The sequence below is a fragment of the Acanthopagrus latus genome, chromosome 11 (assembly GCF_904848185.1).
Source record: "Acanthopagrus latus isolate v.2019 chromosome 11, fAcaLat1.1, whole genome shotgun sequence".
Lineage (NCBI taxonomy): Eukaryota > Metazoa > Chordata > Actinopteri > Spariformes > Sparidae > Acanthopagrus > Acanthopagrus latus.
The window spans coordinates 8,889,517-8,901,589 of NC_051049.1; the positions used below are offsets into that span (position 1 = coordinate 8,889,517).

The 12,073-nt window shown below is 42.9% G+C and overlaps 2 protein-coding genes across 2 annotated transcripts; one reads left to right on the top strand and one right to left on the bottom strand.

The window, feature by feature from the left end:
- Window positions 1-841: 841 nt before the first annotated feature.
- mmachc (metabolism of cobalamin associated C) lies at window positions 842-3,398 on the bottom strand. Its single transcript, XM_037114464.1, has 5 exons — window positions 3,240-3,398; window positions 2,677-2,874; window positions 2,176-2,328; window positions 1,906-2,082; window positions 842-1,587 (listed from the first exon to the last, which is right to left on the bottom strand). Exons 1-5 carry the CDS (start codon window positions 3,327-3,329, stop codon window positions 1,405-1,407), a joined length of 801 nt encoding a protein of 266 aa, XP_036970359.1. The 5' UTR covers window positions 3,330-3,398; the 3' UTR covers window positions 842-1,404.
- Window positions 3,399-3,552: 154 nt separating this feature from the next.
- Window positions 3,553-11,292, top strand: LOC119028456 (dynactin subunit 1). Its single transcript, XM_037114462.1, has 12 exons — window positions 3,553-3,851; window positions 4,584-4,661; window positions 4,973-5,015; window positions 5,332-5,492; window positions 5,590-5,671; window positions 7,326-7,497; window positions 7,695-7,768; window positions 7,881-7,957; window positions 8,054-8,154; window positions 8,231-8,319; window positions 8,397-8,537; window positions 9,854-11,292. The coding sequence occupies exons 2-12, from the start codon at window positions 4,596-4,598 to the stop codon at window positions 10,015-10,017; spliced, it is 1,170 nt and encodes a 389-aa protein (XP_036970357.1). The 5' UTR covers window positions 3,553-3,851; window positions 4,584-4,595; the 3' UTR covers window positions 10,018-11,292.
- Window positions 11,293-12,073: the final 781 nt, after the last annotated feature.

Genomic DNA, 12,073 nt, shown 5'->3' on the forward strand with positions numbered 1-12,073 from the left:
CAGAGGCGGCCCACATCCATAATGCATGGAGCTGAGTGCTACAGGTAAACTGAACAAGGACACGACAATGGAGGCAATAAATACTGGAGAGAGATGAGACGCATGGATGGAGAACACAGATACTTACTGCTACATCACTGCTGTTCCACTACTTTATAGTATAGAATACCAAATATTGATATTGTTTAAGCTTCTATATATCGAACATGCATCTGAATCCTTCTGGTCTTTCTTTTTATTCTTTTCCCACCTTTAATCTTTTTTTATCTGTTTTTCTAATTCCTCTCATGTGATGTCGTCTCTTTATCATGCTTTTAATGCTTCCATTCTCTGTATTTGTATTGCTTTAATGTAATTTTGCCTTTAAAAATTCATTTCAATTCTTCTGTGTGTGTTTATTCATACTGACATTTTGTGTTTGTCCTTCTTGTTTTCAGATCTCCAGGCTTTTTTTTCTGTTCGGCTTAGCTGTTAAAGCGTTTCTCTGTTTTTTTTAAGTAGCTGAATGATGAAAAAATTATATGGCAATTATTTTGATCACAATGAGTTATCATTTTAGTATGACTGGTAATTTTTGCATTACATTCTCACTGAAATTATTGTGCAAAAAATGATGATGTGAATTTTTTACCACCAGAATGTGATTTGTAGGCCGGGGCGTCTCTGTAGCAACACAATCTTTTATTTATGACGGTTTGTTGTGAAATATTTTACCTTTATCAAAAACATTTGCAGCTCCTGCAACTTTAAACACTGTGCACCTTTTCAGCTGTGTTTTTCCTAATGATGAGGAGTCACGTTATTGCTTATTTACAATGAATCCAAAAAATTAACAATAGAAACAAGTCAAAAAATAAGAGGGTTTATTGTCATTGTGATCAAGGACACATTGAGATACGGATAACAAATTGGAGGCAGACTGGTGATACAAGGCTTCTCAAGCCCCTTTTAAGTTGATATGGAGTAAAAGTCACTGTTGCTACTTGAATATCTACAGTTTGTTTTTCATACCATGGGAGAAGCAGCAAGGACACAAAGAGCATTCTTTAAAATAACCCCTCAAAACATTTGATTTAAACACACTCATAAGTCTCAAACAGCAACACTTTTATACTCACGTCAGTATCTTCACGTTTCCAAGAGAGGACACCACGACAGAGCAGCTGGCTTCAATCAGTAGTGTTAACATGTGATGAAACTCATCATACAGAGGCCACAAAGCAACAAATGTTCAGATGAAGTCTTTAAGCGGTCTCCCTTCTGACTTAGAATAACTGTTACCAAAACCTTAGAAACTTAGATCAACATCCCACCTTGGCTCAAGTTGAATCAAAATGTAATTAAAAGTCTTTCCTGCAGTGGATGGACGGAGAGGATGGACCGCGCTGCAAGTGCTGCCCTCTTTCAGCCGTGTCCACTCATTTGGCTCTGTGTGTCTGGGGTTGGATCAGGTTGATTGTTTTCCTCTGGCAGGAAGCCCCAACTCTTCAGCAGAGCAAACCGCTGAGCCGGAGGAGTGCCAAAGTAGTCCCTCTGTTTCTGAGAGTAGGTCTGGACAGGTGGGATGATGTCTCTGTAGCCCCAGTCCTGGTGATACAAAATGTATCTGATTAGCTTCAATGTTATTTATTCAATTGTTTGATGAGAGGAACCCACTGAAGCGTTCACTGGTACTGTGTTTCTAATTTAATCAATTTCATTGATCTCAAATGTCTTTTAATTTTGTCGTACAGTGCAGACAGAGCTAAGAGACAACTGAAATCTTCCCAGGACAAATAAAGCTCCAGCAGTGGGAGGCCTCTCATCTAAAGGTCATCAGTCTGAAGGTCTCTGACATGAAACAGTTCGCTCTCCCTTGTTGTGCGTGTAGCGGTTGTTATGGCTCACAGTGCCGAGGTCCTGTACCTGCCAGTGGAAGTTGAAAGCCTCCAGCAGCTGTATCCTGCCCTCTCTGGAGGGCACACAGTCCGGAGGGTCAGGCTGCTTCGTCTCAGAGCCCACCGTCACACCTGCAAACACCAGCAGGGCTCGGATGGCAAACCAGCCCCCGAACCTCCGATGCACACACACTCCAAACATCTTCTGCAAAAACAGAGGGAGACACACAGAGCAGAGGTGAGGGGGTCAAGAGTGGAGCACCACACTACTGTAACTCACTTAGACACCCAACATTACTTTTTTCTCCCAGGGCTGGTCTGTGACATCAGACTGTTGGTAGTAGAAAGCTGCTCCAGACACATGAGCCGCAGTCTGCGCCAAGAACTTCGGCTTTCTGCTGGGAAGCAGCTCGTAGTCGTACCTCACATCCACCTGCTGCCCTGGAAAACACTGCAGGGCAGAGACAGATAAAGGGCATATTTGTCTGTAGGTTTAGGTACATGCAGCATGTAAGGACAAATTAATGACATTTCAATATTAGGCCCCTAAACAAGACAGAAGCTAAGGATGAGATAATGCTGCTGGACCCGTCATAAAGCCCTTAACATGTCGACTGATACTGCGCTTTATAAGTTCATTATTGAAAAATGAGTGAAAATAAAAATTGCATCAAATTACAACAAAACATGATATTTTCTGAGATGCTTGTCATACTTTAAGTATCTTATACTGTCACAATCCTCGTCTGTGTCATTATTCACGACAAGGCATTCAGTCACAGAGACACATCCAGCTCACCTGGGAGACAGCAGAGGACACACAGTGTTTGACACACTGGTCTATGGGGTCAGACTGCACCTGGCAGCCCCTCTGCTCCATGAAGGGCAGGAAAGCTTGTTCAAACATGGAAGGGGTGCTGAGCACCACCACAGCCAGGGTGTCATCTGGGTAGGCCAGGTGAAAGTTTGCAGGCAGCAAAGAGTTATACCATCCAACCTGTGAACACGGTGCCACAGTCAGTCAGAGAGGGAGGCAGGCAGACACCGAGGTGAGAGACGCCGCTGGGTGTCTTCAGAGTGAAAGTCTGATAAACATGTCACCTTTAAGCTATTTGAATGCATACACTAGGAACAAATATATGTTTGTCTTACATTTCTTGTAGCTTTTTCATTGATTGAAGAAACAAATAAACCTCTAATCGGCTGTTAAAAACTCCTTAATTCAATACATTCCGCAGGCGTAAACGCCTCCTCTCTTCGCGGTGCTGGCTAGCAGGTGAACACCTGGACGTTTAGAATCATAGTGTTCACACTTTTTTACGGTCAAAGTTACACAGTGTAAAGAAATTCGTGGCACGATACCTTTAGAGGGTAGACTTCAAAACCAAGTTTTGATAAATGGTCCTCTAAGAGTCCTGTTATATTTTCCACATTGACAGTGGAAGCCGCCATCGTTGCATGTCAATACAGCGCTTTGAATTATGGGACATGGTGTTCTTTGGCTAATCATTTTCAGAAAGTGACGTTTTTGTTTCTGCTTTTATTTCCTCAGACAAAACGGATGGCTACACTATAATATCTATTAAAATGTCTTTAGGAGAAATTCTCCTGCCATACTTCATTCGTTCTGTGACGAAAACGTGTAGAGGCAGTCGACTACAATACCCAGAACACCCCTGCGGCTACGTCGTACGCAATCACGTCGCGGTTATGGGCTCCTGGATTTAAAAGTGGAGTCGCAATGTTTTCTTCTCAGTGAATAGCCTGGCTAGCCAGCTAAGAAGACATTTGAAACGTCGCCATCAAGCACTACTTACTGTGTTTTCAGCCACGGGCTGTATGATTTTTAATAGAGGACGTCACTATGTGTCTTAAAATCGACCAGTAATTACTATGACAACCAAGACAGTAACGTAAGGCACGCTGAGGGGAAAATGTCACCGTCAAGCTGCTGCTAACTGACATTAGCTAACGGTAGGTAACGTCTGCTACGCATTCTTGGCGTTAATCCTGTTTAATGTGAATTTCATGCTGTCTGTGTATATAACTGCCAGCTTCCACTCTGCTGAAGTGTCTTTGAGCAGAGGGGTCCTACATAGTTTACCGCTATAATCTCTATTCTATTCTATTCTATTCTATTCTATTCTATTCTATTCTTGTATCTCTTCCAGTTCTGTGTTTACTCCCTTGGAAGCTACAGAGAGTAGTAGCCCATTAGATTATCAGACAGTTAGACAGACAGTTTATTTGTATAGCACAATTCAGACACGAGGCATTTCAAAGTGCTTTACATGGGCACATAATTAGATTTAGGGACATTAAAAACAAGTAGGAGGACATCAATAAACAAAACATGAAAACAAGTTTAAAGATGGGAAAATAAGTGCAAGCTCTGGCACGTCGGCCACATATTTCCTGAGGTAGCATCTGATGAGAGTCGCCACAAACATGCAAATATCCAGGCTTGTTGTAATTGAATCTCCCGTAAGGTGTCAGCCAGGATGGTACCTCACCGACCAGCCAGAAAAACACGTCTTAAGTTACTGGATCACTCTCCTTCAGTGGTTCTTGATGAGGAGTCACTGTCAGGCTACACCACACTGGCCTGCATGACGTTTTGGCATCAAGGATCGAGAACTGGCCTCCTGATGTGAATGACTGATGCATTTGACAACTCCATTTTGTCTTTTTTTTAATTTTTTTTAGTTCAACTCAGACATGAACTGGGACAACCAGCTGAGCTCTATCCTGTCAGTAGCAGATGGCAGCGTTGCAAAAATGAGGGTGAGTAGTAATGCTGCCTTTGTCTACTTAACTATCCTTTTCTGGAAATAACAAACCCCTTATTCTGGTGTGTAAATGTGGGTCCTTCCTGCACACTGAGGCATACCATGAATAGGACAGTCTTCATTGTTGTCTTTTTGGTCAGATGTCACTTGTAATTATTGAAGCTACCCATAGATGGCAGTAATGCTCCACTGAAGTTTTGACAGGGTAATTCAGCTATTTAGAGACGGGGAAAAAAGATAAAGATACTGATAGTGAGAGTTTTGGAAATTCCCTTTGGAGTTGAAAGTGTTTTAATGTGTCCACAGGAGAGGTTGACTTCACCGGGGAAGTTTGCGAAAGGAGGAGATGGTAGGTGGACTGCTGTAGGTTTTTAGATATGACATAAGGGGGAAATTACCTATTTGTGAGACAGTTGAGCTTCCATCCTTTCACAATAAGGCCACGTCCACATTTACACAGGTCTTCTTGAAAAAAAACAAAAATGAGCTCTGTGTCCAGACAAGCGTTTCAGCTTTATGCATTGAAACTATTTATTAGGAAATACCTGTGTGTATGTGTGTGGACAGGGCTGTAGTTGTAGATAGGACTGACTGGGGTTTTTAATTCATTTGATTAATTCAAGCCTTTTGTTAACAACCTCCCTCACATGCTTCCTCCACCCCAGATTTGTTTCCGGTGAGGGAGAGGATTCATGAGTCAGATCAGGAGCCTCCTGCTCTTCCTCCTCGAGCCCCCCTTCTCCGACAGCCTTCCCCATCCCTCAGTCCTGGTGTTCAGTGGGCAGACCTGGCTTCTGTCCAGTCACAGCTCCAGATACAGAGCCAGGTGTGAGAGATCAAATATATGGCACATTTGTGTACTGCATTATAGCGTTGTTAGCATTGACAGAATTCCATTTTTATTTTTATTTTTTATTTTCAAGGCAATTGAGTCTCTCACCCAGAAACTCCATGACATCGAAAGGGAGAGGCAATCTCAACAGTTACACATCCAGACACTACAAGGTAACTTACTGCACCATGACTGCTTACCTCCGTTTAAACTGGGTCATGTTATCCCCTCACAATAACACTGGACTCCTGTTATTGTCAACTAGAACAAAGAAATTCATACCAGATTCAACACTGTTTAACATGGCCACCCCCAGTCTAAGCAAACAGTTCACATATGTGGGAGAGACCACAGCAGCCACAGCAGTAACAGCAGCTTTACTAATTGAGTTACTAATAATACTAAAAGTAAATGATAACAGTAAAAATAATTGATGGCTTGATGGCCATTCTACTTTTGGAGACTCTAGGAACGACAAGTAACGCTGCATCATGAGAGCACAGCATTCGATAGGGTTAATAGTGTCTTATTAGGTCTTTAAGATATGCCCGTGCCTGGCCATTAATGGATTCTTCTGTGAGGGAGGAGGATTTTGAATTCAATTCTGGAAATTTACAGGAAGCCAGTGAAGATAGGCTAATATGGTAAAAATATGTTCTATGAGACGGGTTCTTGTCAATACACGTGCAGCAGCATTCTGGATAAGCTGGAGAGTTTCTAGAGACTTATTTGGGCAGCCTGATAAAAGTGAATTACAATAATCCAGCCTTGAAGAAACAAAAGCATGGACTAATTTCTCTGCATCTTTTTGAGATGGGATGTTTCTGATTATTGCAACGTTTTGAGGTGGAAGAAGGCAGTCCTTGAAATGTGTTTTATGTCGGAGTTGAAGGACAAATCCTGATTAAAAATAACTGCCAGATTCCTTGCTGTGGTGTAGTGGGAGAACTACAAAATTATTTTCTTCCTCCTGTTTGGATTATCTCAATTCCTCAGTGACTTTAAAAGAAAGCTAGAGTTGGCAGAAGTACACACATTCTTTACTCAAGTAGAAGTACAGATTCTTGTGCAAAAAACGGCTTTGTTTGAAGTAGAAGTACTGATTTAACTTTTTCACTGGAGTCACTCAGTACAGCCTCTGAAGTGTACTTAAGTATAAAAGTAAAACAGGATATTTCTACCTGCCATATCTTTACAAAGCTAACAGAACCTGAAGTCAATATAATAAAATTGTAAAGAATTTAGAATAGTTTTGGAAAAAGAAATGCAAACTCAGAATTTGAATACTTACAATATTAATGAGGTGATGACATAAACTCTGGACATTGTGTTAGTGTCTACTTTGTTTACTTCATACTTTCAGTTTAATTTAGACTAAATATTTATCTCATGGGACACGATGGAATGTGGATCCAGTAGCAGAATCACTGCTGAAACACAAAGCATGAGGATTTACAGGAAAATATGTGCAACTACATTTTGTGGACTATCAGCACTTACAGCACTATTCCTCCCTTGATCTGCTGTGGCTTGTGTTGTACCTCTTTTGTGGTTGGTTTGACACAGTTGAATAATGAATTAATGTTCAATTGTTTGATGTATAAAAATGGTCCCTCAACCCTGTCCAAAGTTCAGCTCCTGCTAAAGCTTCGTCCCTCCTGTACCTCCTCTACTTACCCCCAGCCCATCTACTGTCTGAAAGAAGGAAAATACACTCATCAAAGGAGGATTCATTTATAATTAATGAGTTTAATAAATCATTTGGATTTGTCCACAAGGCTGTCTCTTCCTTACAGTAATCTCTTCTCTCTTTTTTTCCCCCCCCAGACGAGGTGCACATGCTGAGGGAGAGGGAAAGGGAGAGGGATGAGTCAAGGCGGGGACAGAGTCCGGGAGCAGAGAGAAGGATGGAGCAGTGGAAGAGAGAGGTGGGACGTGAGCTCAGCAGTCTGCGCGGACACATCACCAGAGCCACGTCGCTAGGCAACCTGGAGGAGAGGTGCATTAGGGGTGGAGTCGGGGGGGGGGGGCGCGCGCGTAACTGCAGACTGAGGTGATGATGGGTCCGGCTCAAAATTGGAGTGTTTACACCTCAGTCTGCTACTAGGAAGGTGTCTGTGTGACATTTTCATTTTGGCGAAGACACATGTGACAGGACAGAAATCACAGGATAGTTGTGTTTTTCTTTTCTTACAGTTTCAGCTCAAAGCTCCGCCGGGAGGAGCTTGAACACCTGCGGAGAGAGGTGGACCAGCTGAAGACACGATTAAGTGAGTCACATGTATTCATCATGCCCTAGCATTGATTCTGAAGCCCAATTCTGGCCTGCAGAGCAAAGGCAAGCGCCGTCTTGTTCACGCTCTTTTCTTTTCCTCTTGACAGGGAGACAGGAGGAGGACTCGTTCCTCCAGCAGGCAGAGGCCAGAGAGACCAGAAGACAGTACGAGCGCAGCTGCAAGGTACACGTACACATTGTGTCAGGCAGCTTGTGTTTGCTTGTGGATGTGTGGTTTCTCTCAGATCCTTAACCTTTCTTTTTGTGTGCTTTTGTTCAGACGCTGGAGGAGCTGACAGACAGCTACAGAACTCACAGCACAGATCTGGCAAAGACCATCTCTCAGTATTCACACACACAAGAGGAGGTCCGCCAGATCAGGTACGTGTGTGAGCGTGTGTGTGTGTGTTTGGGGTTTGGTTCTCGTCTCACATGTTGCAATTATCTGTTACAACAGAACAATTGTGACAGAGCTGAAGGAGGAGGTGAGGAGACTTATTCTACGAGAACACGAACCTACACCTTTGCTCTCAGCGCACACGTCAGGCAAGTTTCTCTTCTTCTCTCTCCTAGCATAAACACTATGAAGGAGCTATTTAACCCTGTCTGTCTTTTGGATTCAGGGGCATCACAGCTCCCTCGCAGCCACAGCAGAGGGGTCAGAGTTGACGAGGAGGACTCTGACTCAGAGGAATTCAGCCCGACCCCGAGCTTGGCTGAGGTCAGCTCCGATGATCTGTCCTGGCTGGATGACAAAGACTCTGGTGAGGACGAATCATTTTCTGAACGAAAAGTGAAGTGCACTCAAGCACTGTCGCCTCATGCGCCTACAGGTACTACGGTACGGCGTCAAACCCACGTGTTTCCCATCATGTCATTTTCACAAGCCTTCTGTCCACCTTCATGTACGCCAACACAAACATGTTTTGACAATTGGATCACACGCGCTCCAACCAAGATGGAGCGATACGCAGAGCTCCAGATGGGCACGGACTGATGACGGTTGTAGCAAGATGGGACGTGTAGTTTCCCTTCTCGTACCACCCCCACACATCTGGCTCAGCCTTCGCTCTGATTCATTGCAGTTGCTCAGTGTGGGGAGCACTCGCCTGTGTTTGCCATTTCAGCACAGAGTTAGTTAAAGGATTAGTTTGACATTTTGAGAATGCCCAATCATCTACTGTCGTGAGTTAGGTGAGAGGATCAATACCACTCTCATTTCTTTTCTGGAGCCTCTGCTGAGTGACTTACAGCTTCAGGGTGATAAATGAAAAAATGTTCCTGCATAGAACCCTTATGAAACTACAATGTGCCTGTGTTACACTTCATTTTATGTGTGGATTAAAATAAAGAGTTGAAATGTGTGAATTAGTGAGCTTGGTAGGCAGATGTGTTACTGTTTGGACAGAGCTGACAGCTAGCTGTTTCCCCTTGATACCCGTCTTTATGCTAAGCTGAGCTAGCTGTCTCCTGGCAGTAGCTGTTGAACTTAAAGGCATGAGAGTGGTATCAATCCTCTCATCTAACTCATGGCAAGAAAGTGAGTAAGCACATTTCCCAAAATGTCAAACTATTCCTTCAAATGCCAGCAAAGACTTGTAAAACGAGGCGAAGACGAAAGAAAAAAGTCAGACTTAGAAATAAAAGAAGCAAGGAATGTGTGGCACCGCTGAGACCAAGTCTGTAGACCTACTGTGTTCTTCCACTTGCATATAAAGCAGCAAAGCTCTCATTTCCTCTCCAACAGTCTCTGCGAAGCAAGTAATTTGTTGGGAAATTCGGTTCACAGTGTGTTTGTGTTTGTGTGAGCACACGCACGGCTCACCTCAGAGACTTACTGTAACAGAAGGCTGATGTTCCCGGAAGAGATTACAATCTGCGCTAAATGTTTCCCAGAGTGATTTAGGCCCATGAAGCCGGGCTAATTTGACGATTGTATCCACACACACATACACACACACACACTCATAGTGGTACACAGTTGTTATGAGAAACATTTGAATGTCTTCCAGCCTAATCCCACTGGAGGCACTCACACACTCAAAGTAACTGCTCCTTCTCTGCTCTTTACCTCTGCCAGCTCTTCATCAGAAGCCACGAGTACGTCTGAGCGTTCAGTCCAGACGAAGCGACTTTGCTGGTCCAGCATCAGATCTGGAGGATGACGATGATGACAACGATGATCTCCTCGATGATGACGTGAACCCAGATTTAGGATCTGACCTCAGTCTTGATGATCTCTAACCTTTTTCATTAATGTTACATTCTGTGATTTTACTTTCGGAAGAAAGATTCAGCAACATAAAGACATTTCTTTGAGCTTTGCCAATACACCACCTGAAATTTAGTATTACTTTTTAATTGATTTGATAGTTCAGTTTAGAGAAACAGCAATGTTCTCAAGACCAAAATAGACATAGACAGGACACCACAAACAGCCATATGGCTTATTTCCTCTGTGGCCCCAAGGGAAGGGGAAAGGAAACAAAGGACAGCAAAATATGGCAACAGAAGCACATACATACTGTATAATAACAAGTAATCAAGTACTTCGTAGTATTATAACACAGCTGCTCAGATATGATCTGTGACACGTAGATCATAACATTTGAGAAATGGTGACTAATCTGGGAAAAACTCAAAAGCAGTTATTTGTGAGAATACCAGAAGTATCGAGGACACGGGACAGATCGCAGTGTCTAACAGGGTAAGGCTAACAGGGTCATTTTAAATGTATTTTCAACTGCTTGTCTAAATCTGCTTTTAAACTGCCCGATCCCATGTGACACACCCAACATTATGCTGTAACAAACCACCAAAGGATTCATCTAATACTGTTTTTTATGTCTGTCTGTTTGGAAGCTTTGTTTCTCCTCTTAGTGTTATCTAGAGGACTGCTGAGAACTCTGATAGCCACAAATTGTCTTTAAATAATCTGCACTAACTGCCTCCACATGTACAGACTGATAGGATGCTGGGAACAAAGCGAGGAAGCCCTTTAAGAAGGTTCTTTTTTTTTTCTTTTTTTTTTTTGAGGGCCTCTCATCCAGGCGAAACTGGTTTCGTGATGGTGGATAGCACGGCTTTGTAGCATTTCTTTAAGCTGCTTTTCTCGCTGTAGACTTCACTGATTGAACCTTTTGGACACAAAATTTTGAAATCAGTCACCACCAAATGGATGTAAGCCTTTCGTTTTTGCCACACCCATGTTGCGAGTCACTGACAACAAATTATGGGTCCTACCAAAGTTAAAGCACAGGAGCAGTGTAATTGGTCCGCTCAAGCCACAAGGCTTGGTTTCAGGCAGAAGCTTTAAAAATAGTTATGTTAAGGTTTGTGATGATTACAGATTGTTGAGGTCGGGTAAAGTTTTGGTACTGTAAAAGTCAGCAGGACATGACATTACTACATTGTTACACCACTGATCACTGTGCTTTTTCTCATGCTATAATGTCTGTAGTTGATATTTTTTATTACATTTGCTATAAAATAAATTATCTCCATGTAATTGCACTTTAAGAAGCTTTGAAGTCTTGGTGTACAGTAATATATCAAGTACAGATTCACAGCACCTTTTTAAGCTTGAAGTTCTGTAGAACTGTACTGTGTGAAGCTACACTCTTCAGTGTGGAAGAGTAATGGATGTTTAATGGGTTTTCCTTCCTGACATAATGCACTCTTCAGTCCAGGAAGAATCCGCTGAGGGATGAGGTTTTTGATTCCCGGTAATGCAGCTGAAGACGGAAGAGGAGAAGAATCAAAAATCCAATAACAGTATCAAAGCACCAACAACCCCCAACCTCTGCTGCGATGTCTTCATATTCAGAGTCAAGTGCCCCTTTATGCTGCCATGTCTGACATGAGTCACACTGTGCCAGGCTTGGCGTCAAGCTGTTAAATATTTCAGCATCCAGACACCCCCCATCGTGGATCCCAGACCAGAGAGCAGAGCCTCGGGGGAGCTGACAGGCAGGTTAGGTGTTCAGTGGGGTGTGTATTTGGAGGATTGAGGTGGTGAAAGTGACCACAGACACTGCGCAGCTCATCTAAAGTCAGATTGTCTCACTACGAGTCCCCTCTAGCAAAAAGTAAATGGCACAGTGGAGAACAAAAGTATCTGAAAAAAAATCTAACGTTCTCTCTTTGTATAGCTGTTAATACTGTAGCTGAAGACATTTAACGAAGACAAGGCTTGTTTATTTGTTATTGTGGTCAGATAATGGCTCATGAATCAGACCCTTCTTCTGCAGTTTTATGGCAAGCAGTGCACTGATTCAGTCATTGTTGGTCTGTAAAGAAA

What these genes read in the sequence shown, in the direction of transcription:
- mmachc (XM_037114464.1), bottom strand. Translation starts at nt 3,329, where the DNA reads ATGGCGGCTTCCACTGTCAATGTGGAAAATATAACAGGACTCTTAGAG. An exon ending in TTGAAGTCTACCCTCTAAAG is followed by an intron (nt 2,875 to 3,239) that starts GTATCGTGCCAC and finishes CCGTGTTCACAG; the next exon opens with GTTGGATGGTATAACTCTTT. An exon ending in ACCAGCCCTGGGAGAAAAAA is followed by an intron (nt 2,083 to 2,175) that starts GTAATGTTGGGT and finishes CTGTTTTTGCAG; the next exon opens with AAGATGTTTGGAGTGTGTGT.
- LOC119028456 (XM_037114462.1), top strand. Translation starts at nt 4,596, where the DNA reads ATGAACTGGGACAACCAGCTGAGCTCTATCCTGTCAGTAGCAGATGGC. An exon ending in GCAGCGTTGCAAAAATGAGG is followed by an intron (nt 4,662 to 4,972) that starts GTGAGTAGTAAT and finishes ATGTGTCCACAG; the next exon opens with GAGAGGTTGACTTCACCGGG. An exon ending in CCAGCTGAAGACACGATTAA is followed by an intron (nt 7,769 to 7,880) that starts GTGAGTCACATG and finishes TCCTCTTGACAG; the next exon opens with GGAGACAGGAGGAGGACTCG.